Below are 25,620 nucleotides of genomic sequence, written 5' to 3' on the forward strand. Positions count from 1 at the left end.
AGCCCACCTCAGGACCCCCAGGTGTGGTGAGCAGGAGGATTCTGCCCCGGTGAGGATGAGGAGGGAGCATCCTGCACCCCCGCTGCCTGTACGGTTCCTGGCACGTCTGGCTGTGAGCGCTGCCAGGCGGGGATTCTCAGCTCCCAAGGGAGGTGAGAGACAGAGCTTCCACCGCCTCTGCAAGAAAAAGGGAATTGATGGCTGTGTGTGCGGAGCGGGAGATCCGGAGCACAGCGAGAGAGCTCTCGGCACAAGGAAATGGGCACAGGGCACAGCACGGCACGACACGACACGGCAGGGCACAGCACAGCTCAGGTGTCAGCCAGAAATCTCATTCACACTCCCCCCTTGGTCAAGGTCGAGGGTGTCAGGGAAGCGCGACGATGTGTTCACCATGTATGTAACCCGTCCCCCTGCATCCCCCTGCACCCCCCTGCGTCCCCCTGCACCCCCCTGCATCCCCCTGCGTCCCCCTGCATCGCCCTGCATCCCCCTGCGTCCCCCTGCACCCCCCTGCATCCCCCTGCGTCCCCCTGCATCGCCCTGCATCCCCCTGCATCCCCCTGCACCCCCCTGCATCCCCCTGCATCCCCCTGCGTCCCCCTGCACCCCCCTGCATCCCCCTGCATCCCCCTGCACCCCCTGCACCCCCCTGCATCCCCCTGCGTCTCCCTGCATCCCCCTGCGTCCCCCTGCACCCCCCTGCACCCCCGTGCATCCCCCTGTACCCCCCTGCACCCCCCTGCATCCCACCTCCGTGTCCCAAATCAGTCACTCCGTATCCCATCTCTGCACCCCTGGCACTGCCCCGCAGCTCCACTCTTGGTGTCCTGGGGGACAGGATGGTGGCCATGCTCACTGTCACAGCCGCTGCTGGGGTCACAGCACCGCTCCCAGAGCTGCTGCTCCTGCCTGGCACTGCCAGGTGCGATGGGTGCAGCCAGCACAGGCACATCCAGGGGCTGCAGCTGGGACCAGGGAAGGGACTCTGGGCACCCCAGCTCACGGCTGCAAGGGGCTTTGCCTGGTGCCACTAGACCAGTGGGAGCAAGGAGCTGTCTTCTCCACGTAAGTGTGGGGCTGGGGAGGGGACACGGTGCCCAGGGGTGTGTCAGAGCAGGGCGGAGGCCCCGTGGGCCCAGTGCCACCCTCGCCCAGCTGTTGGGAAGATTCGCAGGCCTTTGTCCCCTGGGCTGCGGTGCCAGCGCTGGGCTCAGCGCTTCCCTCTCATCCATTCGCGAGTGCCACCGGCCACACCCCAGCAGGCGGGCACTCCCCCCCGAGGTGGCTGTGACCCATCGGTGACAAAGCCCACTCCTCCCAGGTGATAGGACAGCCCTCTCCCGGCGCAGGGGTGCAGTGGGTGCTCCCTCCCAGCACTGCCTCCCAAGCCCTGAGCTTTGCCCACGGGTCTGGGGGCTCAGCCCCTGCCCCCCGCCCAGTGCCCTGCAGAGCTGGAAAAGCCCTGGTGAATAGGGGTTCCAGGCAGGGCAGGGTGGGGTGCTGGCAGCCTCTTGCCACCCCCTTCCTTCCATTCCCATCCCTTCCCTCCCCCGGGGCCAACGCTGTGATTCAGCCTCTCAGTTTCAGTCCTCGTAGCCAATTTCCATGCCGAGCGGGAACACGGCAGGGAGGAGCGAGCCACACGCTGATCGACACCTCCAGCCCAGGACTGGCACAGCCTTGTCAGCACCAACGTGACCCCCAGTGAGCCCCAAAACGCCCTGATGCAGGCAGGAGGGCGTTCATCCCACCCTGCCACCTCCCACCTCCATCGGGGGATGCAGGCTGCACCCTCGGATCCAGGAGCAGGATGCATCCCCAAGGAGCAGTGTCACAGTGTTGCACCCCAAAACAACCACCAGGTCATGCATATCACACCCCAAAGAGCCATGTGGGGTAGGACATGCTGCCCTTCAGCCCCCTGCAGCCCCCCTCCCTACCCCACCTGACACTCCCCTGAACAATGAGGGGGTCATGGATCCAAACTGGGGTCCCCCTCAGGGAACGCAGAGCCTCACAGGAGCCTGGCTGCTCTCATGGCCTCCATGGGTCCACAGCCCCACAAGTTCCCCCAGGTCACCTGTGGGGACATCCAGGCCTGAACTCATCCCTTCCTCTCCCACAGTGGGGTCTCTCCCACCCTGAGCTCCTGGATCCCATTCTGGCAACACATGGAAGGTGGAGGCAGCCATGAAAAGACCAGTCTGGATTTTATTAAAAGTTCAGCACCAGTAAATATATAAAAAGAGCAACTGTGCAAGAGAGGAAATCTTAAATTAATGGAGCTTAAGGCTAGAGAGGGCTGGTGTGGCAAAAATTCAAGGCACGGGCAGGGCATGGGCACCACAGCGTCACCAGGCTGCAGTCCCATGGTGGCACAGGGACCTGGCACAGCGGGGGTCCCCTGTAGAACCAGGCTGGGGACTCCAAGGGGACCTGGGCTATGCCTGGGAGGCTGGAGGAACAGGAGCAGGAGCCTCTTGGAGCCACAGGAAGGGGCAGGACCAGCTCCAGCAGCATTGTGCACTGCTCCCAAAGTAGGGGTAGCCCCCCAAGCCCCTCAAGACAACACAGGGGTCAATCCTGGTGCATCATCCACAGATCCTGGGGAGCAGCTGAGGGACACAGAAAACCCCAGTGCTGTGAGGCATCACTGCTGGTCAGGGCTCCTGGGGCACTGGGGGCAGGGGTGGCCCAGGCCCCTGGGTAGGCAGGGACATTCAGGGCTGCTGGTGTTCCAGTGACAGGAATTGGGCTGTGCCAGGGCAGCAGACATCCGGGTGGCAAAGGCAGCCCTGCTGCAGGATGCCAGGCAGGATCAGCCCCTCCCCATGAGTCTGAGTTCCTACAGGTGGCTGGGAGGAGCCCAAAGCCCGATGTCCCCGAGATGGCATCACAGAGCCACCACCATCCAGTTCAGCTGGTGCCAGGTGCCCCTTCACCTGGCTCATCATAGGATCTCTGCAAACAAGGAGAGTTTGGTGGCACCAGGGATGTGGGGAGCAGATCCTCCCACCCTTGGCCCCCAGCTCTTGGGGTATCAGGAACCTTGTTCGTCTTTGTCTCCTTTGGTCTTGGGTTCCTGCCACCACTCCGCGAAGAAGCCCTCCTCGTAGTCACCTTCACCCTCGAACTCGCCATCAGAGGGCAGGTCCAGCACCTCTGGCCCCTCAGCACCATCCACCTCCATCTGCAGCACCGGAGGGGGCAGGGGAGCTCGGCAGCCTCACCTGCAGTCTCTGCTCCAGGGCTGCTTTGGGGGGGTCAGACCCCCACCTGAGGAAGGTCCCTGCAGCACCCACACAAACCACCCCAACACCCCCAAAAGCACCCCCACAGGCACCATCTGCATCCCACATCGGGCCCAGCGGGTACCTCATCATCATCCTGCAGGTACTGCCGGGCAAATTCCAGCATCTTCTTCTGAGCGGCCGTCTGGTTGTGGTAGCGCACGGCTTCCTGGGCACAGCAGGGGAGAGGGGCCGTGTCAGCCCCTCTCTGGTCAGTGCAGGGCCGCAGGATGGGGGGGCTGGGGGGTCCTCACCGGCCGTGGCTCGAAGTCCTCGTCCCGCAGGCGCCAGCGCTCGCGGTGGAAGCGGTAATAGACCAGGTTCTGCTGCATCACGGTGTCACCCGGGTCGAAGAGCATGTAGCTGGAGACGCTGCGCACCGCGTCCTGCACGTCGTTCACTGCGGGGAGCAGCGCCGGGTGACACGGGGGTGACAGCCCTCCCAGGGCCCACAGCATCCCGGGGTGCCCCAGGACACCGTCCCCTGCTCCCACTGGCACTCACGCTTGTAGTAAGCGAACTGCAGGTAGTGGTACATGGTGGCCACAAACTTCTCCACAAAGTAGCCACCCACGTTGGGAGTGAGCTCGGTCTCGCAGTCCACCTTGCACTGCAGCACGCTCACAAAGTGGTCTGGGGGGAGATGCCGGGTGTTGCACCCCTGATCACCTCCCCAGCTCTGCCATCCCCCAGCCCTCCACTACCTGCGATGGCAGGGTAGAAGTCCTTGAACTCCTGAAGCTCGTAGGCACCCTCGCAGCCGGCCAGACAATCTTCGTACGCCTTGTAGTACTCGGCCAGCGCCTGCTCCATGTCGGCTGCACTGCTCCGGAAATCCCCGTTGTTGTACAGCTTCACTGACCGCACGAATATTGGCTGCCAAGGACCACTGCTTAGTGAGGGAGAGCTGCTTCCCTCGGGGATTGGCAGGACCAGGCACGCTTTGAGCCCTGGGGAGCCCCTCTCCTGCCCCAGCCCCTTCCCCTCCTTACCTCATAGGGCTGAGCTTCCAGGTCAACCAGGTATTCATCCACATCCAGCATTGTCCTGTAGTAGTTCAGGTACCTCAAGGTCATCTCATGCTTGGGGTTTTTCTGCAGGAAGGTGTGGGCAGCAGACACTGCTTTCTCGATCTTATTTGACTGTGGAGGGAGGAGGAGCCGGTGCAGAGACCTGCTGCTGGGCAGCCTGGGCCAGTGCTGCAGCCAAGGGGGCCTCAGCACCCAGACAGACCCCTGGGCTGCAGGACAGAGGGGTGATCCTTGTGGGGAACAGCCCACTGCACAATCATCCACTGGCAGTGGTGAACAGACAGGATCTGGGAACATGGACCTGGCAGGTAACTCCAGCCACACAAACCTCCTGGCTGTGCCCATGGTGAGCACAGGGACAGCTCAGCCCCTCATGGGCCCCCACATCCAGCCAGGAGCGGTCCACGTGGTGTGAGGTGGATCCACGTGGCGTGAGGTGGATCCACGTGGTGTGGGTTTGACCCACACATCTGCTCTTCTCCAACACTGACATCAGACCTGGCTGCTGCCCCTGCTGCTTTACGGGCTCTCGGGTTGGAGCTTCAGGGGAGTGAGAGGCAAGGAGGGAGGGTGGAATGACCCATCCATGAAATGGGTTTGGGCCAGAGCAGCATGAGGAAAAGGCATTAAGGATGAAGCCACTCACCACTGCCAGGTGAGTGGGGCTGCAGCACTGAGTGCTAAAACAGCACCACAGTGGCAGGTGGCCAGGGACCAGGACCCTGACCAGAGGACTTCCCCTGCCAGAGACACTTTGGCCAACACACGGGCACCTGAGCAGGATGCCTGTCTTGGGCTGCAGTGCAAGATGTAACCAAAAGTATGTATTCTATCACCATCTGTTAAAACCTGGTGGGGCAGTGCTCTTTATCTCTTCTTGACCCATCCTTCATAACTCCTGGGGGACATCTTCTGTTAATGGGCCACTGAGTGTCACTTCGTGACTGAAAAAATTACCTCACCCCATTGTGAGAAGCTCCACCCAGGGGGAGGAGCCAAGCATTCCTACCTGGATATAATCTGAGACTTGGAAAACTGCAGTCAGCTTTTCTCTACTGGATTCCCAGAGGAAGACTGGACCCATCTACACCACCGGGGGACCTTCAGAGGAAAACTACACCCTTCTACAGGATCATTGCTTCAACAGAACCACATCTGTCACTCCAGGAGCACTGCAGCCATCATTTAATTGGATTCCTACCAACACACTGACCAACAGGGTGTCAGGTTGCATTCTGTCAGTGCTTTTTAGGGTTTTTTTGTACTACTGCATTTTTATTTTTAATTCTCCTAATAAAAAAATGTTATTCCTATTCCTATATCTTTGCCTGAGAATCCCTTGATTTCAAGATTATAATAATTGGTGGGGGGGGTGGGTTTACATTTTTCCATTTCAAGGGAGGTTCCTGCCTTCCTTAGAAGACACCTGTCTTTTCAAACCAGGACAGATGTCTTCTGAAACCTCCCTCCACAAATCCTCCCTCCACATCTGCACTGTGAAACTGAGCAAGTCTTTCTTTCTTATGGAGCATCCAGAGACGTGTCCCATGGCAATCACAGAGGCACTGGACCCTCCAGCTCAGGCCCCTCAGCTGGGGCAGCCCCTGTGCACTGTCCCCAGGCAATGCTCTGCCTGTCCAGGGAGACCTTGGGGCACCAGGGCAGCACAAGGTGAGGCAGAGGGACACAGGCACAGGGGCCCCTCAGTCGTTCTGCCTGATGTGTCCCAGATGATGCTGACGTGCCACGGCTCTGGGGCAGGATGGAGGAGCTGGTGGGGGATGCCAGATGGGGAGTGAAGGGGAAGCTCCTGACAGCAGGGTGCAGGATGGAGGGGAGCCGGGTTCAGGGGGCGCAGAGATAGACGGGAGTGGGGTTCAGGGTGGGCAGATCAGAGGGTGCAGGCTGACAGATCAGAGGGTGTAGGATAGGGGCACAGGATGGAGATGCAGGATTGGGGCATCGAAGAGGAGGTATAGGATGGGTGGCACAGGATGGGGCACGGGATGGGGTGTGCCCAGTCAGGGGGCAGAGCGGAGGAGAGCAGGACGGAGGAGCAGGACCCCCCCAACCCCTGCCCCCTGCCATTTGCACCGCCTCACCTTGAAGAGCGCGTAGTGCAGGTACTGGTAGGGCTGGCGGCGCTGGAAGTCGCGCAGGGTCTGCGCCGGCGGGTAGCGCAGCTGGAACACGGGCAGCTCCCGTTTGCAGGCGCGCAGGCAGCCGGCGCGGAGCAGCAGCCGCCCGAAGAGCCGCAGCTCCCGCTCCCACTCCCACGCGGGGTCCCGCTCCCCGCGGGGCTCCTCGGCGGGATCCTCCCCCGCGGGGGGCTCCCCGGCGCAGCGGCGGTGGCAATGCGCCTCGCTGTCCCGCAGCAGCCTGTGGAGCCGCAGACTGGCCTCCAGCCCCTCAGCGCTCTCCGCCCATTGCGCGTCCGCGTACCGCTCCAGCGCCCGCGCGTAGGAGCGCTGCAGCGGCTCCAGCGCGGCCGCGGGGAAGCCGCGCACGCTGTACTGCTCGTACTGCGCCGCGCACAGCCCCGCCGCCAGCACCGCCAGCAGCACGGCCGGCTGCGGAACCGGTACCGGCACCGCACCGCCCATCCCCGCTGCCGCGCAATGCCCGCGCTCCGCGCTCCGCGCCGGGCCCGCGCAGGGGGCGGGCGGCGGGGCTGGGCGGTGCGAACCGGGAGCGCAGGGTCTTAGTGCGGGCCCGCCGGGCCGCGGGAGCGCGCAGGGGAGCGAGGGGAGCGCGCAGGGGAGCGAGGGGAGCGCGCAGGGGAGCGAGGGGAGCGCGCAGGGGAGCCAGGGGAGCGAGGGGAGCGCGCAGGGGAGAGAGGGGGGCGAGGGGAGCGCGCAGGGGAGCGCAGGGGAGCGCGCAGGGGAGCGAGGGGAGCGCGCAGAGGAGCGAGGGGAGCGCGCAGGGGAGCGAGGGGAGCGAGGGGAGCGCGCAGGGGAGCGAGGGGAGCGCGCAGGGGAGCGAGGGGAGCGAGGGGAGCGCGCAGGGGAGCGAGGGGCGCTCGGGGGTGCTGCGTAGCACGGAGCCAGGGGCCTCAGCACCGCCGTGAGCGGGGGGACCCTCCAGGCCGGCGGTGCCCGAAGGTGTCGCCGCCGCCGGCCGCTGCCAAGCCCTCGGCCGCACGCCCTGTGCCGTGCCAGATCCCTGTCCCAGAGATGTCCCGTGCCAGGCCTCGGCATGGCCGCACTGGCCCCGGCCCAAACCCAGCGCTTTGTCGCTGGCTGGACGGTGGCACTGAGGGATGTCCCAGCGCGGGGCAGGAGCCAGGACGCTGCTGAGGTTTCTCCCTGCGGAGCAGAGGCTGCTGGCCGTGCCCAGCGCCACACACGAGTGGGTGCCACCACCCCTGTCAGCACTCACTCGGGGCACTGAGGGCCTGCCCCCGCCCCATCGCGACAGCCCCGTGTCCCCCCGGGCTGCTCCGAGCAGCGCTGAAGGTGCTCAGCCCCGGTGTGCTGTGCTGGGGGGCTGCAGAGCGCCCCGGGCTGAGCTGGGGGAGCTGACTGTGCTTTGCTGGAGCTGTTGCTCTCATTGGCAGCAGAGTCTCAGAGGAGCTGAGCTGGGATTTGGGTTTGGGTTCACAGCCTGTTGCATTTCCCACCTGGCACTCCCCACGGGACTTGTTTCTTGCCGATGGATTTGGGGGAGCAGGGATGTGTGGGCAACACCTCTGTGAGCATTTCAGGCTGTGTTTGGGAAGGGCTGCTAGGAGAATTTCACATTTTTAATCATCGCCATTCAGTAAAGACTCTGCCAGCAGCTGACTCGTTAGTAAAACACTTAATTCCTTTTATTTACTCTCCCAAACTTCTGGGACTGAGCAGCAGCATCTTGGGCCGGGTGCAGTGAGCTGGCAGCGGCAGAAGAGCAGGAGGAGGAGGAGGCACAGCAGAGTTAGGACTTGGGGCCGGGCCGGGCCTGCAGCCGCACAGCCGCTCCCCAGTGGCTCCGTCAGCGTTTCCTTCGGAGGAAGAATTGCCCAAGAAAAAAAAAAGAAAAAAAAAAAGAAAAAAGAGAGAGTAAATAATGAGAGGAGAAAAGAAAAGAAAAAAAGATGAAAAGCGGGGGCAGGGGGAAGAAGAGAAATAAAAAAAGGAGGGATAAACCTAAGGGGAAAAACAAAAGAGGGGAAAAGAATAACCCCTCCCGCCGTGCATCGTTCTGTGCCGCGGTGTCAGTTCAGGCGCGGCGGGGGGAGCGCGGCGGGGCCCGGACACGTCTACAGAAATTCCAGGAGGGCCGGGCTGGGCGGGCGGAGGGGAAGGGAAGGGAAAGAGAAGGAAAGGGGCGTCCCGGGCAGGAAAGGGGCGTCCTGAACCCCGCGCCCTCCTCCTTCCCCCCGCCGGGCCCTTCCGCCGCCTCACCGCCATGGCCATGGCCCCGGGCAGCCGCTGCCTCCTCCTCCTCCTCCTCCTCCTCCTGGGCGTCCTGGGGGCCCCGGCGCTGGGCGACCCCGGCCCTTTAGAAGACGTGGTGATAGACAGATACTATATACCCAAAATCTGCCTGCGGGAGGCGCAGATGGGGGATTTCATTCGCTACCACTACAATGGGACCTTTAAAGATGGCAAAAAGTTTGACTCCAGGTATCGCCGCGGCTGTGCGGGGGCTGCATGCGGGGGGCAGCTGCGGCGGGACCCTGCATGCCTCCCCCAGCCCCCAGCCCGCATGCCGGGGCAGGCAGGCAGCTGCGGGGACCCCGCATGCGATCCCCCAGCCCCGGGGCACGGCCGGCCCGGCCAGACAACGCCCAGCACCCCCGGCTTGGAGCCAAGAAGGGCTTTTGGTGGCTGAACACGTCTCAGGCTGAAGCGAACCCCGAGCCCAGCTCTGCAGCCCCTGCCTGGGCTGCCCCAGCAGGTCCCACGGAAGCTCCCAGCCCTTCAGGGATCTCTGCAGAGCTGTGGGATAGCCTGTCCAGCGCACAGGCAGGATTTGGGATTTTGCCCTAACTGGCACGCTCTGCACTCAGGAACACGTATCTACATGTGCTGCACAGGCAGGAAAATGCTTAAAGCACTTTGAGACGTGGCAGTGGCAAAACCCTTCATTATCCCAGAGGCTTCACTCTGCTGGGCTCAGTGTTCCTTGGACCCTCGTCCCTGCTCTGCTCATGCTGGCTGGGAATCAGGCCTGGGGCAGCCCCTGGTTTGATCACCATGAGTGGGGAGGAGAACTGGGGACACAGAAACAGCTGGAGCCATGCTGGGGCTCAGCCCCAGCACCATGTAGCAATAAAAATTTCCCAGGCAGGTGGTTTTTTTGGAGCTCTGGAAAGCGAAGGTGTTCTCAGTTTGATGTGTCTTATCTTTCCTGTAAGCATGAATGGGGAAGGTAACTGCAGTGGGAGCCTGGAGACACTCACTGCTAAAAGAATTCTCTGCCAGGAGACCATCTGTTGCTCCAGTAATTTCTTGGAGTATTTTAAGGTTTAAAAATAAAAACAAATTTGCAGTTTAAAAATGAGGCCGGGACGTTGTCTTTCCTCATCACTGTGTAAAGCTCGAATGTGCTGTATACAAAATGATTTGGAAGCAGCAGGAAGCCCCAGAGCTGCCGGCCTCCAGCCCAGCTCACTGGGTGAGATCTGGGGAGGGTGTGGATGGCTTGTGGGGATGCAGAGTCAGGCTGAAGTCCTGACCAGTTCCCCAGGGGCCAGCTGCCCTCCAGCAGCATGGGATTGAGCCCTCTAGCATCCGTGGTTTTGAGCTATGGACTCCTCCTGCAACACGGGGACTCACAGGCTGTGATGGGAGCCCTGCACACTGGGGAGAGGGCAGCCCTGTCCCTCTGCCCTGCCCCACCAGCACCGGCAGCTTTGGAGCTCCATCCTTTTTCTCACCTCTGACGGGTGTGTCCCTTTGCCCCAGCTATGACCGAGGGGCCACGGTGGCCGGTGTGGTGGGCGTTGGGCGGCTGATCACGGGCATGGACCGGGGGCTGCAGGGCATGTGCGTGAACGAGCGGCGTCACCTCATCGTGCCACCCCACCTGGGCTACGGCAGCATCGGCGTGGGTAAGGGACCCTGGCACGGGGGGCTGAGAGACCAAAACCCCCAGGGCTGGCCTTAGCAGGGACAGGGCTCCAGTGCCTCCCTGGCAGATGCGGCTTAAGGGTGGCTCCATGGCCAGGGCGAGTGGTGCTGGAGTGGGGCTTCCCTGGGAAGGAGGGGTCCTGCCCCCAGCTGGCCTGTGCTGCTTTCCCAGGGGCTGGCATGGGTCAGCAGCAGCCCTGAGCAGCAGCAGCTACACGGGAGGCTTCAGGGGACAGAGCCCATGGCCAGCCTGGGCTTAGTCTTAGTCCCACTTAAGGTGCTCTGTCCTTGCTGCTGCCCCTTTAGCGGGGCTGATCCCCCCAGATGCCACCCTGTACTTCGACGTCGTCATGCTGGACATCTGGAACAAGAATGACAAGCTGCAAATCACCACCCTGTCCAAACCCGAGCGCTGCAACCGCACGGTGGAGAACTCGGACTTCGTGCGGTACCACTACAACGGCACCCTGCTGGATGGGACCCCCTTCGACTCCAGGTATGCACCACTGGGATGCACCTGGCCTCAGGGCAGGGGGCTGTGGGGCTGGGCTGCACCCTCTGCCTTGCCACTGGGTCACTAGGGGTGGCTGGGACCCAGGGGCACCAGGCTGGGCACACAGTCGGAGCAGCCTCACCCTGTACTCCCTCCCCGCTCCCCAGCAGGGCTGGTGCAGCTCTGTGACCCCCCAAACCAGCCTCTGGCACAGCCCTGCTCTGGCTGGGGGCTGCTGAGCCATCCCCAGCCTCATTCTCCACCAACAGCTACAGCAAGGGCAGCACCTACGACACCTACGTGGGCACCGGGTGGCTGATCAAGGGCATGGACCAGGGGCTGCTGGGCATGTGCGCTGGGGAGAAGAGGAGCATCATCATCCCCCCGTTCCTGGCTTATGGGGAGAAGGGCTATGGTGAGCCAGGCACCGCCCCATCGTGCCAGCCCCTTCCCTCCCAGCTCTGACCAGAGCCCCCTGGTGCAGAAGGACCCTCCTTCAGGCTGACCCGTGTCCTCCCCCAGGGACCGTGATCCCACCGCAGGCATCGCTGGTGTTCAGCGTGCTGCTGGTGGATTTCCACAACCCCAAGGACGGTGTCTTTCTGGAGCACCTGGAGGTGCCAGAGTCCTGCAAACGCCGGGCTGTGACCGGGGACTTTGTCCGCTACCACTACAACGGGACACTCATGGACGGGACACTCTTTGACTCCAGGTGTGGGGGGAAGCAGCTGCACAGGGAGAGCCCCTGATGTCCTCTCCTGCCCCACAACTGCAAGGAAAGGCTGGAGAGGGGAAAATGGGCATGAAATAGGCTAAGAATGACAATATCTGTTTATTGCATCTCTTGGAGCAAGGTCTGGTTTCTGGAGGAGCAGGAGAGGCTGAGAGAAGGGGTGTGGGTTGGGGTATAGGGGCTGGGGCATTGATGGTGCTGGGGGTTCTCTTGCTGCAGTTACTCCCGCAATCAGACCTACAACACCTACATTGGGAAGGGCTACATCATCCCTGGCATGGATCAGGGGCTGCAGGGGGTCTGCGTGGGAGAGCAGCGGCGAGTGGTCATCCCCCCACACCTGGCTTACGGGGAGAACGGTGCAGGTAAATGTGCAGAGGACTCTGAGAGACGAGCACATCAAGGGGTGTGGGAAGCAGCAGGGAAAGGCTTCACCTCCCCTGCAGCGCTCCAGCAGCTCTCCTCATCCTCCTCTTCCAGGAGATAAAATCCCCGGCTCAGCCGTGCTCATCTTTGATGTTCACATCATCGACTTCCACAACCCTGAGGACCCGGTGGAGATTGAGACCGTATTCCGGCCCGAGGGCTGCAATGTCACCACCCGCCACCGGGACTTTGTCCGCTACCACTACAACTGCTCCTTGCTGGATGGCACCCGGCTCTTCTCCTCGTGCGTGCCCCGAGCATTCCCGTCCTTCCTGGGGCCAAACCCTGCCTGGCACTGGGCTGGGGGTGGGCAGGCACCGGGACCATCTGCTCTGCAACAGGCAGGGCTGGAGCATCACAGGGCACAGGGCAGCAGGATGGGGCAGTGGGGAGGAGAGTTCAAGGGATGCAGTGGGATGGAGGGTGTGGAACTTCATGGCATATCAGGGTGGAGGATGTGGGATTCTGGGCCACGGTGGGATGGAAGGGTTGGGATTTCAGGGTTGCCCACTAGATCTGAGGGACTTTTCTCACCTGCGCCGTTTCCTCTGTGCCTCCTGCAGCCACGACTATGAGAAGCCCCAAGAGGTGACTCTGGGGGCCAACAAGGTGATCGAGGGGCTGAACAGTGGCCTGCTGGACATGTGTGCAGGGGAGAGGCGGGTGCTCATCATCCCCCCACACCTGGGCCACGGGGAGAGTGGAGGTAGGGGAGTGGTGGCTGATGTGTGCAGTGAAAACTGGCTGGTTCAGCCTTGCTGGGCCCCTGCTGGGCTCCATCCCCTGTCCTGCCAGGGCTGTGGGGCTCAGAGCCAGGGCTTTGCTTTTCCCCCTGTGGTGCTGGAGCTTTTGCTGTGTTTTCAGCCCGAGGGGTGCCTGGCAGTGCTGTGCTCCGCTTTGAGGTGGAGCTGGTCTCCATGGAGGAGGGTGTTCCTGAGGGCTACCTCTTCATCTGGCACGGGGAGCCACCAGCCAACCTGTACGAGCAGATGGACCTCAACAAGGACGGGGAGATCCCTGCTGATGAGGTGAGTGGCTCCCAAATGCTGGGGTGCAGGAGGAAATGGGGCAGAGGGGAGCCCACCCTGGGTAACAGCACTTGAAGGGCACTGCTGCCCCTGGGCACTTGGGAGCCTGCAGAGTTGTGCAGGAAGAACACCCCAGCCAAAGCATTGCTGCTGGGTGAGGGCAGTGTCCCCGAGGGCAGCCTCTGCTCCAGTCCCTGCCTGTCCCTGGCACGGGCTGTGGTCTCCCTGCCCTGCCCCAAGCAGCATCTCTTCCCTCTCCCCTCTCCAGTTCTCCACCTTCATCAAGACCCAGGTGGCGGAGGGGAAAGGCCGCCTCATGCCCAGCTCCGACCCAGAGAAAGTCATTGCTGACATGTTCCAGAACCAAGACCGCAACCAGGATGGGAAGATCACACCCAATGAGCTGAAGCTCAAGTCAGATGAGGACCAGGAGAAGATTCATGAGGAGCTCTGAGGAGCAGTCCCTGCTGTTCCTGGAGACAGGACTCATCCTCGCCGTGTCACGGCCGGTCTCCTACTCTGGGAATCTGCCCCTACCCCTCCCCAGTCCTGCAGGGGGCCTGGTTTTGATTTTCACCTCTTATTAACTGAGGGTATTTTGATGTGTTCTCCTGAGCAGGAAAACTCAGCCCCCAGCTAATAAACCCAGACTAGAAGACGTCCCCTCCCTAAGCCCCTTCATCCTCCACCAGTGACTGCAGGTCCAGCTCCAGCCCCCTCCCCTGTCTGTGCTGCCTCAGGGGGCAGGCAGGATACAGGGGGGGTTCCCCCTCACCTCCACCACAGCATTTTGTAGTTTAGGGTTGGGGATTGGGTTTTTTATATATACACTTAAAATTCTTTAGAGGGAAGAAAGAGAAGGCTTTTGTCCCAGTCCCTGCTCTGCCCCTGCTGCCATCCTCCCCGGGCCAAGAGGCTGAAGGGGGCTCAGGTTCCCAGGGTGGAACCCCAATACTCTGCAGGCATCTGCCATTCCAAAAGTCTGGGCCCCCTGCAACTGTGGGACCTGGCAAACACCTCATCCATCAGCTGGGAGAAGGGAAACAGACCTTCACCCCCCAGCCCTCAGGGAGCAGCATTGTCCCCCTTCACACCCTCCCCACCTCCTAACCCCCAGTGATTGAGACAAATCAAACCCATTTAGTTTCAATGCCCAAATGCAGGTCACAGCCTTGGAGTGCTCAGGTCCTCCTGGGACCAGCACAGCTCTGGCACCTGCCAGCTCCCAAAGCCCCTGCAGTCTGTCCTCAACAGGGACAGAAGAAATGCAGAAGCACATCAGTGCAGAGTGAATCCCTCAAATGGGGACTTGCCTTGCACCAAATAAATAATTCCTCCAGGTTTCCAAGGAGTTTGACTGTGTTTGGTTACTTTGCCATGGAACGTGGCCATGTGTTGGCAGCACAGGGACCAGCTTCGCCTGGGGGATTCCAGGCTCCAGCATCCACTGGGTCTGGCAGGAGAAACCAAAATTCCCTCCTGGGATGCTCCACCAAAGGCAACAGAGCTTCAGTTCCAGCAGCTGGTGAGGGCTGGGGGGCTCTGGTGGGATGGGGAGCAGAGGCAGCTGCCAGCACCAGCCCAGGGAGCAGAGCAGCTCCAGCCCCTCAGCGCTGGCACAAACCACCTGTGACCCAGCTTTAGACCATTATGTTTTTATTCCAAAACAGAGAACAAATCTGCTTTTCCCATAGTCCAACATAACCAGAGGTTATACAGAAATAAAATGGTCTTTTCCTATTGCTGCTCTGAGAGCCAAGGATCAGCCCAGAAATTTAGTATACAAACATGGTCAGGTAAAACATTGCTTAAAACTCAAAATTTTGCCATTGGCCCCTCCTCCCCCATCCCCACCCCTACTCCTCTGATCCCTGGCAGACAAACTTACTTCTGGCTTTCTGGGCAGCAGCTGCAGCTGAGCTCTGGGTCTTGAGGGACGGCTGTAAAAAGCTTTTTTTCCACAGTAAGAGCTGCACTGGTGCAAGAGGGACGGGTGAGCTGAGACACAAGGCTAGAGAGCTGCTGGTTTACATGGGGAATGTGGGGCTGGGTGATGTGATGGCCAGCAGGGCCACACCAGCCCAGTGGCTGCACTGGCACCAGAGTCAGCCCAGGAGCTTTGAAGCCCACAGAAAACAGGACAAAAGAGAAACTTGTTTTCTTAGTCAGGAACACAGTGGCACATCTAAACCAGGCCTGTCCTCAGCCCACAGTAAACTATCTCCATTCCACCCTCAGCTGCTGAAGCAAGTGCAGAACATCTCTGCCTGAAACGTGGAATGGTTTGTCGTGGCCTCAGGAGGTGGCAGGGGTGAATTCCCAGTGGGATGAAGTCACTCTGAGTGGGAAACTGCAGAGCCAGGCAGGGTTGGTGTAAAGGGAAGGGAGAAGCTTCCTCCTTCTCACCTCTCCTGCTCCAGAGCTGGCTGAGGGCATTAGTGAGGTCAGGATGGAGCCCAGCCAGCTCCAGCAGGTCCCCACCAGCTCTGTCCTGGGAAGGACATTCCCTGCCCCGTGCCTGCTGTGTGGCTGGAGCTGGGACACCACGTCCCCAGCTCATGTCTCAGCCAGGATGTACCGCAGAATCCCATTCACCACGTCCAGCGTCTCGTCGCTCTCCAGCACAATGTCATAGGAATCCAGGTACTTCCCCCTCCGCTCCTCCACCTGCCAGGACCATGAACAACCAACAGCTGAGGGTGAGGATGTTCCACCCACAGTACCAAAAAGGGAGTCAATAACTACCCTGACCACTTCCCAGACACAGTGGGAGCTCAGCAGACCCCCAGGTCCCTGCACACACCCCACAGGAGCTTGTACAAATCCCTTACATGCCCAAATCACTGGGGCAGCCCCCTGCCCTTCCCTGCTGGGGGAAGGCTGATAGGGAAGCACTAAACTGCTCCTCTCACCCACCTTGTCATTGAGAAAGCCAATCTTGAGGATGTTCTCCACACTGGGAACACCGTCTGCCATCGTCAGGTCACCCATGGAGTCCCCCAGCAGGATGATGCTCTTCCTTGTGCTCAGCTGCTGGAAGTACTCCGTGCCCTGCAGCACCGTGTTGTTCTTGTTGTAGGTGTGGATGAGGGGTCCCTTGAAGTGCGTGAGGATTCCCTGAGCACATGGGACAGACAGACAGACAGCTCTTAACCTGATGGTGGCACTGTTAATCATGTCCCAGTCCTCAGTCCCAGCACCACACCACTCCCCCCACACAGATGCCATGCAAGAGCTCACAGCATCATTGAAGTCCATGTAGTTGGACACCACGTTGACGTTGGAGTAGAAGACGTTGGCCTGACGGATAATCTCTTCCAGGATATCGCCAACACCAGCCGAGAAGATGAACAGGGGGACGTTGTTCTTATGCAGCTGATCAAAGAACTCCCTGAAGCCATCCCTAGAGCAGGAGTGTCCATTGCACAGGGCTGTGTTAACAGCTCCCAGCGTGGTGCCTGGTGCCCTGTGCTCAGCCCAGCTCCTGTTCCTGCCCACATTCCCAAAGAGAAACACAGATGCAAGCTCTGCAAACAGCACGAGCTCTCTGTGGCAGCAGCACTCCCATGGCAGAACCCCAGAGCTCTGGGTGCAGCAGCTGGGAGGGTGCTTGTAGGAACATTTTGCCTGGCATCTCCTGAGCACCTCAGCTGCTCAGCAGGGGCACAGGGAACACTGCCCACACACACCCGCGCAACTGGGAGATGTGCAACAGGTCAGACTGGTTGGGAGGATGATCACAACAACCTGTGACAGCCCCAGTCTGCCAGGACACAATTCCATGAAGAAGTGGAACTTGGGCTCATGAAAAGCCATCTCCTCCCTGAGCCTGGCAGCAACCTGGCAGAGCCCAGCTCCCCGAGCCGGCCTTAGGGCCACTGCTGCCAGGTCAGCTTTAGCAGCAAGTTCTAGCACAGCATTTTTGTGCTATGGGTGAAATCTGCTGCTAAGCCAAGGGTCTGCATAAGGCTTGGCAGTTCCAGTGCAAAGAGCACAGCTCTGCTGGAAGCAGAGAGCTGCAGGCTGCCCCTGCATCCTGCCCTGCAAATGGGGAGCTGTGCCCAGCACTGGCCCCTCAGCTGCTCCTTGCCAAGGCCCAAGAGAGGGGTGGTGGTTTCAGAGCAGGAAGGGAGCAGCCTGCAGCCAAGGAGCAAGCTCAGGCTGTGGCTCATGTTCTGACTTCCTTACAACTCAGCCCCAGGGAGTGAGCAAGGCAGGCTGGCACTGGTCACACTGCAGTGTGGTGACAGCACAGAGATCTGGCTACATGGGCAGGAGAGAAGGGCTGTGGGCAGCCAAGCTGTACCTCAGCATCACATCCCCATGCCCAAACCTCAGCATCACATCCCCAGGCCCAAACCTCAGCATCACATCCCGTGCCCGTACCTGAGCATCGCTTCTGACTCTCTGACGATCTGAGCTATGTCACCTTTGTGGATCTTCTGCTGCACCAGCAGCTCATGGGCCTTGGTCCACCTGTATGTGACGTGGGAAAGGCAGCAATGACAGAGCTCCCAGAGGCCCTCAGAAGTCAGAAACAACAACTAAATCTTGTGGGATTGCTGCCAAGCCCAGGGATGATTCAAGCCTCATGTCCTGTAGTCCTCAGGTACAAGATGTTGTCAGGACAAGGTCAAGATCACCAAAAACAGGACTCACCACTCCACCATGAGGGGACATTTCTCTTCCAGGGTCCGGTTGGGATCTATTTCAATGGGATAGTAATAGTGGAGCAGATCCTTCAGCTGGGGTATCACACGGGGAAAAAGAACAAAGTGAACATCAGGTCTAAAGAGACTAAACAAAACTAGCATTTCTGAGGTTCTCCAAAGCATTGCTCTACCTAAACACAGCCAAAACCCTGTCACTGAGCAGCTTCCCTCTGAGCAGCTCTCAGCAGCCTGGCTGGCTCTCCCCTCACTCCAAATGTCCTCCCCTTCTTCCTCTTATCAAACTGAAACACCCACAGCTGCACGTGCAAATTCAAGTTCCCTTTTTAACTTCTCTGTCACTGCTGGCTGAAATGCAGCCTGGACACTTTCTCACTCCATCCTGGCAGCCACCACAGCTGGGAGAGCTGCCACACCAGCCAGTGTGACCTCCCAATACAGGTGACATGTACAAGAGCCACCAAGCCAAGATGTGGTGCCTTACACACAGCACCCACCTTCTTCTTGCCATCCTCGCTGATAACACGGCTGGTATCAAGGATATCTATAAAGAAAATAAAACACCAATGATGTAGCACAGAAATAAACTTTATACAGCAACTGCCCTGCGTCTCAGTGCTGGCTCCTCGCAATACAAGCCGTGGTGACACCGTGACCCAAGCACAGTGGGGTCCCAACACAGTGGCTCCCACTCTGAGCCCACAGCAGGCCACAGTCACAGGGCCTGGCTTGGCCAGACAGCAGCCTCGGTGCCCTGGGCAGTGGGATGAAGGCAGCCAGCCCAGGAGCAGGCTCCTGGCTCCTGCAGAGGCCCAGGCCTGCGTGGGGAGGACAGGATGGAGCAGCCAGGCTTGGCAGAGGAGGGCACAGGGAATGACAGGAACCACATCAAATACAAAGAAACCAAACTGAGCTAGCGACAGTGAAAACAACGGCTTCCACTCACTGTGAGATGTGGGGCAGCGCCTGCCATTGCAACCAAACCTGCTCAGCGTCATGTCGAAGTCAGAAATCACCTGGAAGAGGGGAGAAAACCGAATCCGCGTGTGACCCAGTGCATTCTGCGCTGGCCAGAGTGAGCCCAAGGCGCTGCCACCTGTGAGAAGGTGCACCCAGCACCACCAGCCTCCCGTGGGCACAGACTGGCAGCGACGATGTGGCCGCTCCTGCCAGCGGTGAAGCAGATCATGTCCTCACCCTCCCACCCCGGAGCTCTTATCGGCACGAATGGCTTCATCCTGGGCGGAGCAGGGGTTTGGGGACTGGCGCACAGTTAAAGCTTCAGAACTGGGAGTCCTGGGGCCCCGCACTCCCTCTCCTCTGGGCTTCTCCCCCTCCAGCTGCACCGCAGGTCCCTCGCGGGGCTGGGAGGGGAGGAGCCGGGCCGGGGAACGAGGAAGGGCAGCTGAGAAAAGGGCAGAGCACGGGCGATGCCCCGCGGGGTCGGTACCTGCAGTTTGGCCACCCCCTGCTCCCGGAGAGACTGGATGATCCCCCGCACACGCTCGGGCTGCCGGATCCGGACCGTGGCTTTCTCCAGCTCGGGCACCTGCAGGCAGAGACCCCGCTCGGTGACCGAGACCCTCCAGCCCCCTGTGTCCGTCCGTGCTGGCCGCGCTCCCGGCCCGCAGCCCCGCTCTCACCATCTCGGCCGCTCCGCTCCCGCCGGGCAGCGCGGCCGCGGGGCGGGACCGGAACGGGGCCACCGGGAGGAGCTCCGGGGACCGGGAGGAGCTGCGGGGACCGGGAGGGGCTGCGGGGACCGGGAAGAGCTCCGGGCACCGGGAGGGGCTGCGGGCACCGGGAGGGGCTCCGGGCACCGGGCGGGGCTCCGGGCACCGGGCGGGGTTGCGGGCACCGGGAGTAGCTCCGGGGACCGGGAGTAGCTCCGGGGACCGGGAGGAGCTCCGGGGACCGGGAGGAGCTCCGGGGACCGGGAGGGGCTGCGGGGACCGGGAGAAGCTGCGGGGACCGGGAGGGGCTCCGGGCACCGGGAGGGGCTCCGGGGACCGGGAGGGGCTGCGGGCACCGGGAGGGGCTCCGGGCTCCGGGCGGTGCTCGGGGAGCGCTCGGTGGTTGCCTTGGCCGGAGAATCCTCCCGCGCTCCGAGCGGCGGCTGCGTTTCCCTCGCGACGAGCTCAAAGATACATTAAAAAGAAAAGAAAAAAAAAGAAAAATGTATCCGGCCGGGCCGTTCTTGCCCGCAGGGTTCCCGGCACTGGATCACCCCGCAGCCCCGGGAGCACTGAGGACACCGAGTCAGGAACACTGGCGGGGGGACAAGCCCTCAAAGAACCATCCCCCAGCATTGCCAAGGCCACCACTAAATGATGTCCTTCAGTGCCACATCCACAAGACTTTTAAACCCCTCCAGGGATGGGCATCCACCCCTACTGCTCTCGGCAGCCTGTGTCTGGGCTGGACAGTTTGTTCGGGAATAAAATTCCCAACATTTCCAATATACAACCCAAACCTCCCCGGCACAACGTCAGTGACACAGCAGCAGGGACAGTGTGTGTGACAGCAGTGACATGAGCTGGACTGTACCTCAGCTTCCTCCAGGGTGAGGTGGCACAAGACACTTCAGCAGTGGTTCATGCCCACATCTGGGGGCTGTTACATCCCAGTGAAATATTTCTGAAGGGCTGCCAGGGGATCGATCACATGGCTGGTTCTGCTCCAAGCAATCATCACCACAGTGCAGGTCCAGGACCCAGCATAACCCAGGCTGTAGAGAAGCAAAGGCTGGGGGCAACCACAGAATGCTGGGCCTGGCTCACCCCTGCATCTGTGATGTCATTATGGGGCACAATCCAGAACCAGCAAGGGGGTTCAGTGCTGGATGTTTGGGGACAACACCAGAGTGCTCCACACACCTCAGCAAGGTCCACTGCCTCTGGCTCCAACGTGGGGGATAGCTTGGCACCTACCAAACATTCATCCTCCAACATGGAGAGGAAGATGAGCGATAGGAGTTGCAGCATCTCCAATGAACTCCGCCTGGAAGGGAGATTCTGTGATGTGATCATCAGTGTGGATGGGGTGGAATTCAAGGCTCACAAGCTCATCCTCTCTTGCTGCAGTATCTACTTCAGGTCAGTAGTTGAAACACAAGGGGATGGGGACAAACAGTAATCCCTGATTGAGGTCACCCTGCCTCAGCGCTTCTTCAGGACTTCCACCTTCACTGAACCTCTCATCAAGTGATTTCCCATAGTCCCTACACCTCCCTGAACACCAGGATTAATCCACATAGCAGTGTCTCTAAGCACTGGTGTCTGAGGAGCCCCAGACACAGCCTGGCCAGCCTGGCCCAGCTGCCACGGGGCAGCTTTGCCTTCCCCACACCCTGTGACTCCCTGGAGTTCAACAGCGAGTGTTGGTGCTGCACCTGGGTTGAGGCAACCTCACCCCAGTATCAATCCGGGCTGGGGGATGAACGGATTGAGATCAGCTCTGGGGAGCAGGACTTGGGGTGCTGGTGGGTGAGAGGCTGAACATGCTCTGGCTGTGGGCACTGGCCCCCAGAAAGCCCCCATTGTCCCGGGCCCATCCCCACAGCAGCAGGCAGTGGGGGGATTCCGCCCCTCTGCTCCTCTCAGGTGAAATCCCCTGCCCTGCTGCCTCCAGCTCTGGTATGCTCCAGAGGCTGTCTCCTTTTTCAAACAACCAGCAAGTAAAACATTAATCAATAAACCATGGGGCCTACCAGAATGGCTCCCACCAGTGCCAAAACTGGTGCCCTGGAGGCAGGGGGAGCACAGGGGATCCAGGGGCAGGGTTTAATGCAGCAACATCATGTTTTTAGGACTCTGTTTACCAACTGGGACAGCGCAGACAAGATGGTCTATCAAATCCCTGGCATTTCAGCTGAAATGATGGGTCTCATCATCAATTACGCCTACACTGGGACAGTACCGATCACAGAGGACAACGTTGAGAGTTTGTTGGCTGCAGCAGATCAGTTTAATGTCATGGGCATCGTCAGCCTGTGCTGTGAGTTCCTCAGTTCCAGGCTGTGCTTTGAGAATTGCATTGGCATTTGCAGACTCACTGACTATTACCACTGCCCCGACCTGCGCGCAGCTGCCTGCGTGTACATCCTGCATCACTTCGAGGAGGTGTCCCAGGTGTCTGAGGAGTTCCTAGATCTCTCTGCTGAGGAGCTGGCACACATCATTGAGAAGGATGAGCTTAACGTGAGGCGAGAAGAAGCCGTGTTTGAGGCTGTGCTGAGGTGGATCACTCATGACCCGCAGAACAGGAGGCAGCACATCGCCTGCTTGCTCAGCAAGGTGGGTGCAGCACAGCTTTGGAGCTGTCCCCAAAAGCTACCGAGGTAGCCATCAGTATTAGTACTCCAACCTCCTCCTTGCATGTTTCAGGTTCGACTGGCACTCCTACAATCCGACTACTTCATGAACAACGTCAAAGCTCACGAGTACGTGAAAGACAACGCCAACTGCAAAGATCTCATCATCAGTGCCCTGTCCGAAATCTACGACCTGAACTCCTACGGCCAGAGTTCCTCAGTCAACGCCAACCCGCTCACCCGGCCGCGCCTGCCCTACGCCATCCTCTTCGCCATCGGGGGCTGGAGCGGGGGCGGCGCCACCAGCGCCATCGAGACCTATGACGGCCGCACTGACAAGTGGCTGAACATCCCCTGGGAGCAGGAGAGCCCCGTTGCCTATCACGGCTCGGCTTATTTGAAAGGCCACGTCTACGTTATCGGTGGATTCGATGGCACAGATTATTTCAACATTGTCAAACGGTTTGATCCGCTGCAGAAGACGTGGCAGCAGGTAGCACCCATGCACTCACGGCGCTGCTACGTCAGCGTCACCGTTGTGGACAACTTCATCTATGCCATGGGAGGGTTTGATGGGTACATGCGGCTCAACACAGCGGAGCGGTATGACCCAGACACCAACCAGTGGACCCTGATCACCCCCATGCACGAGCAGAGGAGCGACGCCAGCGCAACCACGCTGAATGGAAAGGTAAACTAACCCCAGTGAAGAGCAGTTGGGGTTGCAGCATGAAGAAAGTTCACATAAACTTTCACTAAATTTGTAACACTTAAATTGGTAACAATTCATTAAATCCTGGAGTTACAGATATAAAGCAGCCTGCCTGTTGTGGCAGAGATGTGACCAGGAGGACAAAAATTCTTCTAAAGCTGCTGCCCAAATGGAGCCCAACAGCCCTTTTCCTGGCCATAGGTGCAATACCAGGCCTGTCTACTTCATGCAGCTTGGAAAATCAAGAGATAAAATCTTGCTGGCATCAACTTTTTGCACTGCTGCTATTTCGAACCCAGGATGACAAGACCATTCCGATTCTAAAACAAAACACCCCAAAAAATTCTGCTACACCATTCATTTTCTCTTCAACATGTTTCCTGACCCAGGGTCTAACCACCCCATTCACACTTTCCCACCTCTCCTGTCCCCCAGGTGTACATCTGTGGTGGGTTTGATGGTGATCAGTGCCTCAGCTCAGCTGAAGTGTTCAACCCCACCACAAACCAGTGGTCCCTGATCGCCCCAATGAGCAGCAGGAGAAGCGGAGTTGGGGTGATGGCGTACGGGAACCAGGTGTACGCGGTAAGGTTTGGGTGGCTGTAGTTCCCAGACCTTCAGGGTGGCCATGTGTTTACATGAGGTTTAGGGAAGTCAGGGCCAGAATGGCTGATGCACTTCCCAAGAATGTTATCACCCATCACACGCTTTTGAGTATGAAAATGGTGGTTGGCAATGTTTAAGCAGCTGCAGCGAAGAACACAATTTCTGCCGCTGCCAACAGCATCAGCAGCACAGAGCAGGGGCTTGGGCCTGTTCACCCATTGTTTATCCTCTCCATGGACTGCATCCAACCTCTGGAGAACTGTCAAAATTGACAGTTGCATAAAGTGCTTTGGAAAGCTCCTCAGAGAGCAGGCAGCAATAAGCAAGAGCCATGTTTGGAGATCTCGTGCTCTCCACCATGCTCAGACTGCAGCCAGGGAGGCAGGAGCAATTCCCATCCCACTGTGCGTGCCAAGATCCGGCTGAGGAAAGGCCCCTTTCAAGCTCTGTCCCTTTGGCATTCACAGGTTGGAGGGTTTGATGGGAACAGCCGGCTCCAGAGCGTGGAAGCGTACAACCCTATCGCCAACGCCTGGCACGCCGTGCCCTCCATGCTAAACCCACGCAGCAACTTTGGCATTGAGGTGATGGACGGCCTGTTGTTCGTGGTCGGGGGCTTTAATGGGTTCAGCACCACCGTTGCCACCGAGTGCTACGAGGAGGACACCAACGAGTGGTACGACGCCCACAGCATGGGCATCACCCGCAGTGCCGTCAGCTGCTGCGTGGTGCCAGGGCTGTCCAACGTCATGGAATACATCGCCAGGCAACACTACTACCAGCACAGCTCCTCCATGGACATCTTGTTCACCAGTTCAACTCGGAGCTCGCCGTTGTAAATAGTTCCCCTTAGCTAGGAGTGTTGTGATCAGCCATCATTGGATGCTTGTGTAAATAGTTCTGCGTATCTAATAAAGTCTTCTGAGCATCCCATCATTGGATGCCTGTGTAAATAGTTCTCTTCAGGTAATAAAGTCCCCATGGCAGCAAGGGAGTATGTTCTCTTGTTCTAAAACAGAAACAATTTTAACAGGCCAAAAGGATCATTAGGATTTCAAATTTTCAACCAACAGCACTACCCAACATGAGTATCAGCCACACCTTATGCATCAACTTAAAAATCAAAAGCACAACAGAATGCTAGAGAAATAAAAGGTTTATTTTCATTAATTCACCTCTTACAATAAACTTTAGTACAGTGTATTTAAGGTCAAGAACAGGACAGCAGGATCTGTTTCAAAGGGCCTATGACACACACTACTTTACCTCACAGGTAAGGACATGAGTGCTGCTCCCCAGGAAACTGCTGTCCCTCTGTTAATACACCAGGAGAGCAGAGCTGCTGTAACCCACAGTGACATGGACTCACGAGGAGAATCTGACTATTAATGGTCATCAAACAGCTCGTTAGTTCCACACTCTACATTCATATTAGTAACAGGGTTAGATCCTCAAGAGCACCTGTTTTATCAGATTCCACCCAGCACTGTCAAACGGGAGATGGCTTGCACCCCAACCTAAGGTGGGCAGAGCTGAAAATAAATCCAAGCCACAAACCACTTTCTTTATGCTTGCTTTTCAAAGCCCACTGGATCCTGTTACAAGGCTGTATGGGGTGCTTTGAGAAGAAAGCCAGGACACGACACGTGTGTTTGGCGGCAGATATGAGGACAGGTGTAAAGGTGTGATTGTCCTAAGGAGGAGGAAAACTTCCCCCAATGCCCTTTGCCCTCAGTGAGGCCAGCAGTCAGCCTTCTCACCCTTACTGAACACACACTAGGATCCGCTGACAGCTGACCAGCCTCAGAAATACACGGGAAGAATTCCCAGGCTTTTGGTTATGGGATCATCTGATAAACACCCAGCAAGCTATGGTGGTCAAGGGCAAAAGAAACTGTTATGGATTCACAGGCTTGCTCGCTAAACTGCAGCCAGGGCCATGAATGCAGTTCTCCCAACATCTTATGTGATGCAATGGATCATTCAACCTATCAGTCACAAACCACATCAGTGCCACTGGTCCCCTGGGATCCAAGGCTAAAAAACCCCAACTACTTAAAACTATCCCAGAACTGGCAGAGCAAACACTAAGAGCAGACAGTGCTACTGCCAGCCCCCCCTCACCCCAGAGCACACGGAGGGACAGCACGGCACACACGGCATGCGGCTGGCACACACGGGTTACCTGTCCAGGGATGGGGCTGGGCTCACACAGGCTCTGAGTGGAGTGCTTTTAGTAAATGCCACAGCTTGTCCGTCAGCC

At 59.1% G+C, this 25,620-nt stretch overlaps 4 protein-coding genes across 5 annotated transcripts; 2 read left to right on the forward strand and 2 right to left on the reverse strand.

The window, feature by feature from the left end:
- Nucleotides 1–2,194: 2,194 nt before the first annotated feature.
- Nucleotides 2,195–7,028, reverse strand: P3H4 (prolyl 3-hydroxylase family member 4 (inactive)). The gene is made up of 8 exons (XM_058858183.1): nucleotides 6,427–7,028; nucleotides 4,286–4,435; nucleotides 3,998–4,169; nucleotides 3,798–3,926; nucleotides 3,548–3,693; nucleotides 3,379–3,462; nucleotides 3,052–3,193; nucleotides 2,195–2,964 (listed from the first exon to the last, which is right to left on the reverse strand). The coding sequence occupies exons 1-8, from the start codon at nucleotides 6,925–6,927 to the stop codon at nucleotides 2,954–2,956; spliced, it is 1,335 nt and encodes a 444-aa protein (XP_058714166.1). The 5' UTR covers nucleotides 6,928–7,028; the 3' UTR covers nucleotides 2,195–2,953.
- Nucleotides 7,029–8,369: 1,341 nt separating this feature from the next.
- On the forward strand, nucleotides 8,370–14,408 carry FKBP10 (FKBP prolyl isomerase 10). Its single transcript, XM_058858179.1, has 10 exons — nucleotides 8,370–8,928; nucleotides 10,213–10,358; nucleotides 10,684–10,873; nucleotides 11,140–11,285; nucleotides 11,393–11,582; nucleotides 11,823–11,968; nucleotides 12,084–12,273; nucleotides 12,593–12,735; nucleotides 12,894–13,057; nucleotides 13,326–14,408. Exons 1-10 carry the CDS (start codon nucleotides 8,711–8,713, stop codon nucleotides 13,509–13,511), a joined length of 1,719 nt encoding a protein of 572 aa, XP_058714162.1. The 5' UTR covers nucleotides 8,370–8,710; the 3' UTR covers nucleotides 13,512–14,408.
- A 225-nt stretch (nucleotides 14,409–14,633) lies between these two features.
- On the reverse strand, nucleotides 14,634–19,508 carry NT5C3B (5'-nucleotidase, cytosolic IIIB). The gene is made up of 9 exons (XM_058858184.1): nucleotides 19,371–19,508; nucleotides 19,178–19,276; nucleotides 18,674–18,743; nucleotides 18,225–18,271; nucleotides 17,717–17,802; nucleotides 17,444–17,533; nucleotides 16,298–16,460; nucleotides 15,974–16,174; nucleotides 14,634–15,724 (listed from the first exon to the last, which is right to left on the reverse strand). The coding sequence occupies exons 1-9, from the start codon at nucleotides 19,371–19,373 to the stop codon at nucleotides 15,614–15,616; spliced, it is 870 nt and encodes a 289-aa protein (XP_058714167.1). The 5' UTR covers nucleotides 19,374–19,508; the 3' UTR covers nucleotides 14,634–15,613.
- A 1,013-nt stretch (nucleotides 19,509–20,521) lies between these two features.
- KLHL10 (kelch like family member 10) lies at nucleotides 20,522–24,233 on the forward strand. 2 transcript variants are annotated; one of them, XM_058858182.1, is made up of 5 exons: nucleotides 20,522–20,822; nucleotides 21,536–22,022; nucleotides 22,113–22,730; nucleotides 23,187–23,336; nucleotides 23,825–24,233. In XM_058858182.1, the coding sequence occupies exons 1-5, from the start codon at nucleotides 20,677–20,679 to the stop codon at nucleotides 24,194–24,196; spliced, it is 1,773 nt and encodes a 590-aa protein (XP_058714165.1). In that variant the 5' UTR covers nucleotides 20,522–20,676; the 3' UTR covers nucleotides 24,197–24,233. The 2 variants fall into 2 exon arrangements, with proteins under 2 accessions (XP_058714165.1, XP_058714163.1); XM_058858180.1 differs by lacking the exon at nucleotides 23,187–23,336 and having other exon boundaries at nucleotides 20,734–22,022.
- Nucleotides 24,234–25,620: the final 1,387 nt, after the last annotated feature.

Source organism: Poecile atricapillus, chromosome 27, assembly GCF_030490865.1.
Source record: "Poecile atricapillus isolate bPoeAtr1 chromosome 27, bPoeAtr1.hap1, whole genome shotgun sequence".
NCBI classification, from domain to species: domain Eukaryota; kingdom Metazoa; phylum Chordata; class Aves; order Passeriformes; family Paridae; genus Poecile; species Poecile atricapillus.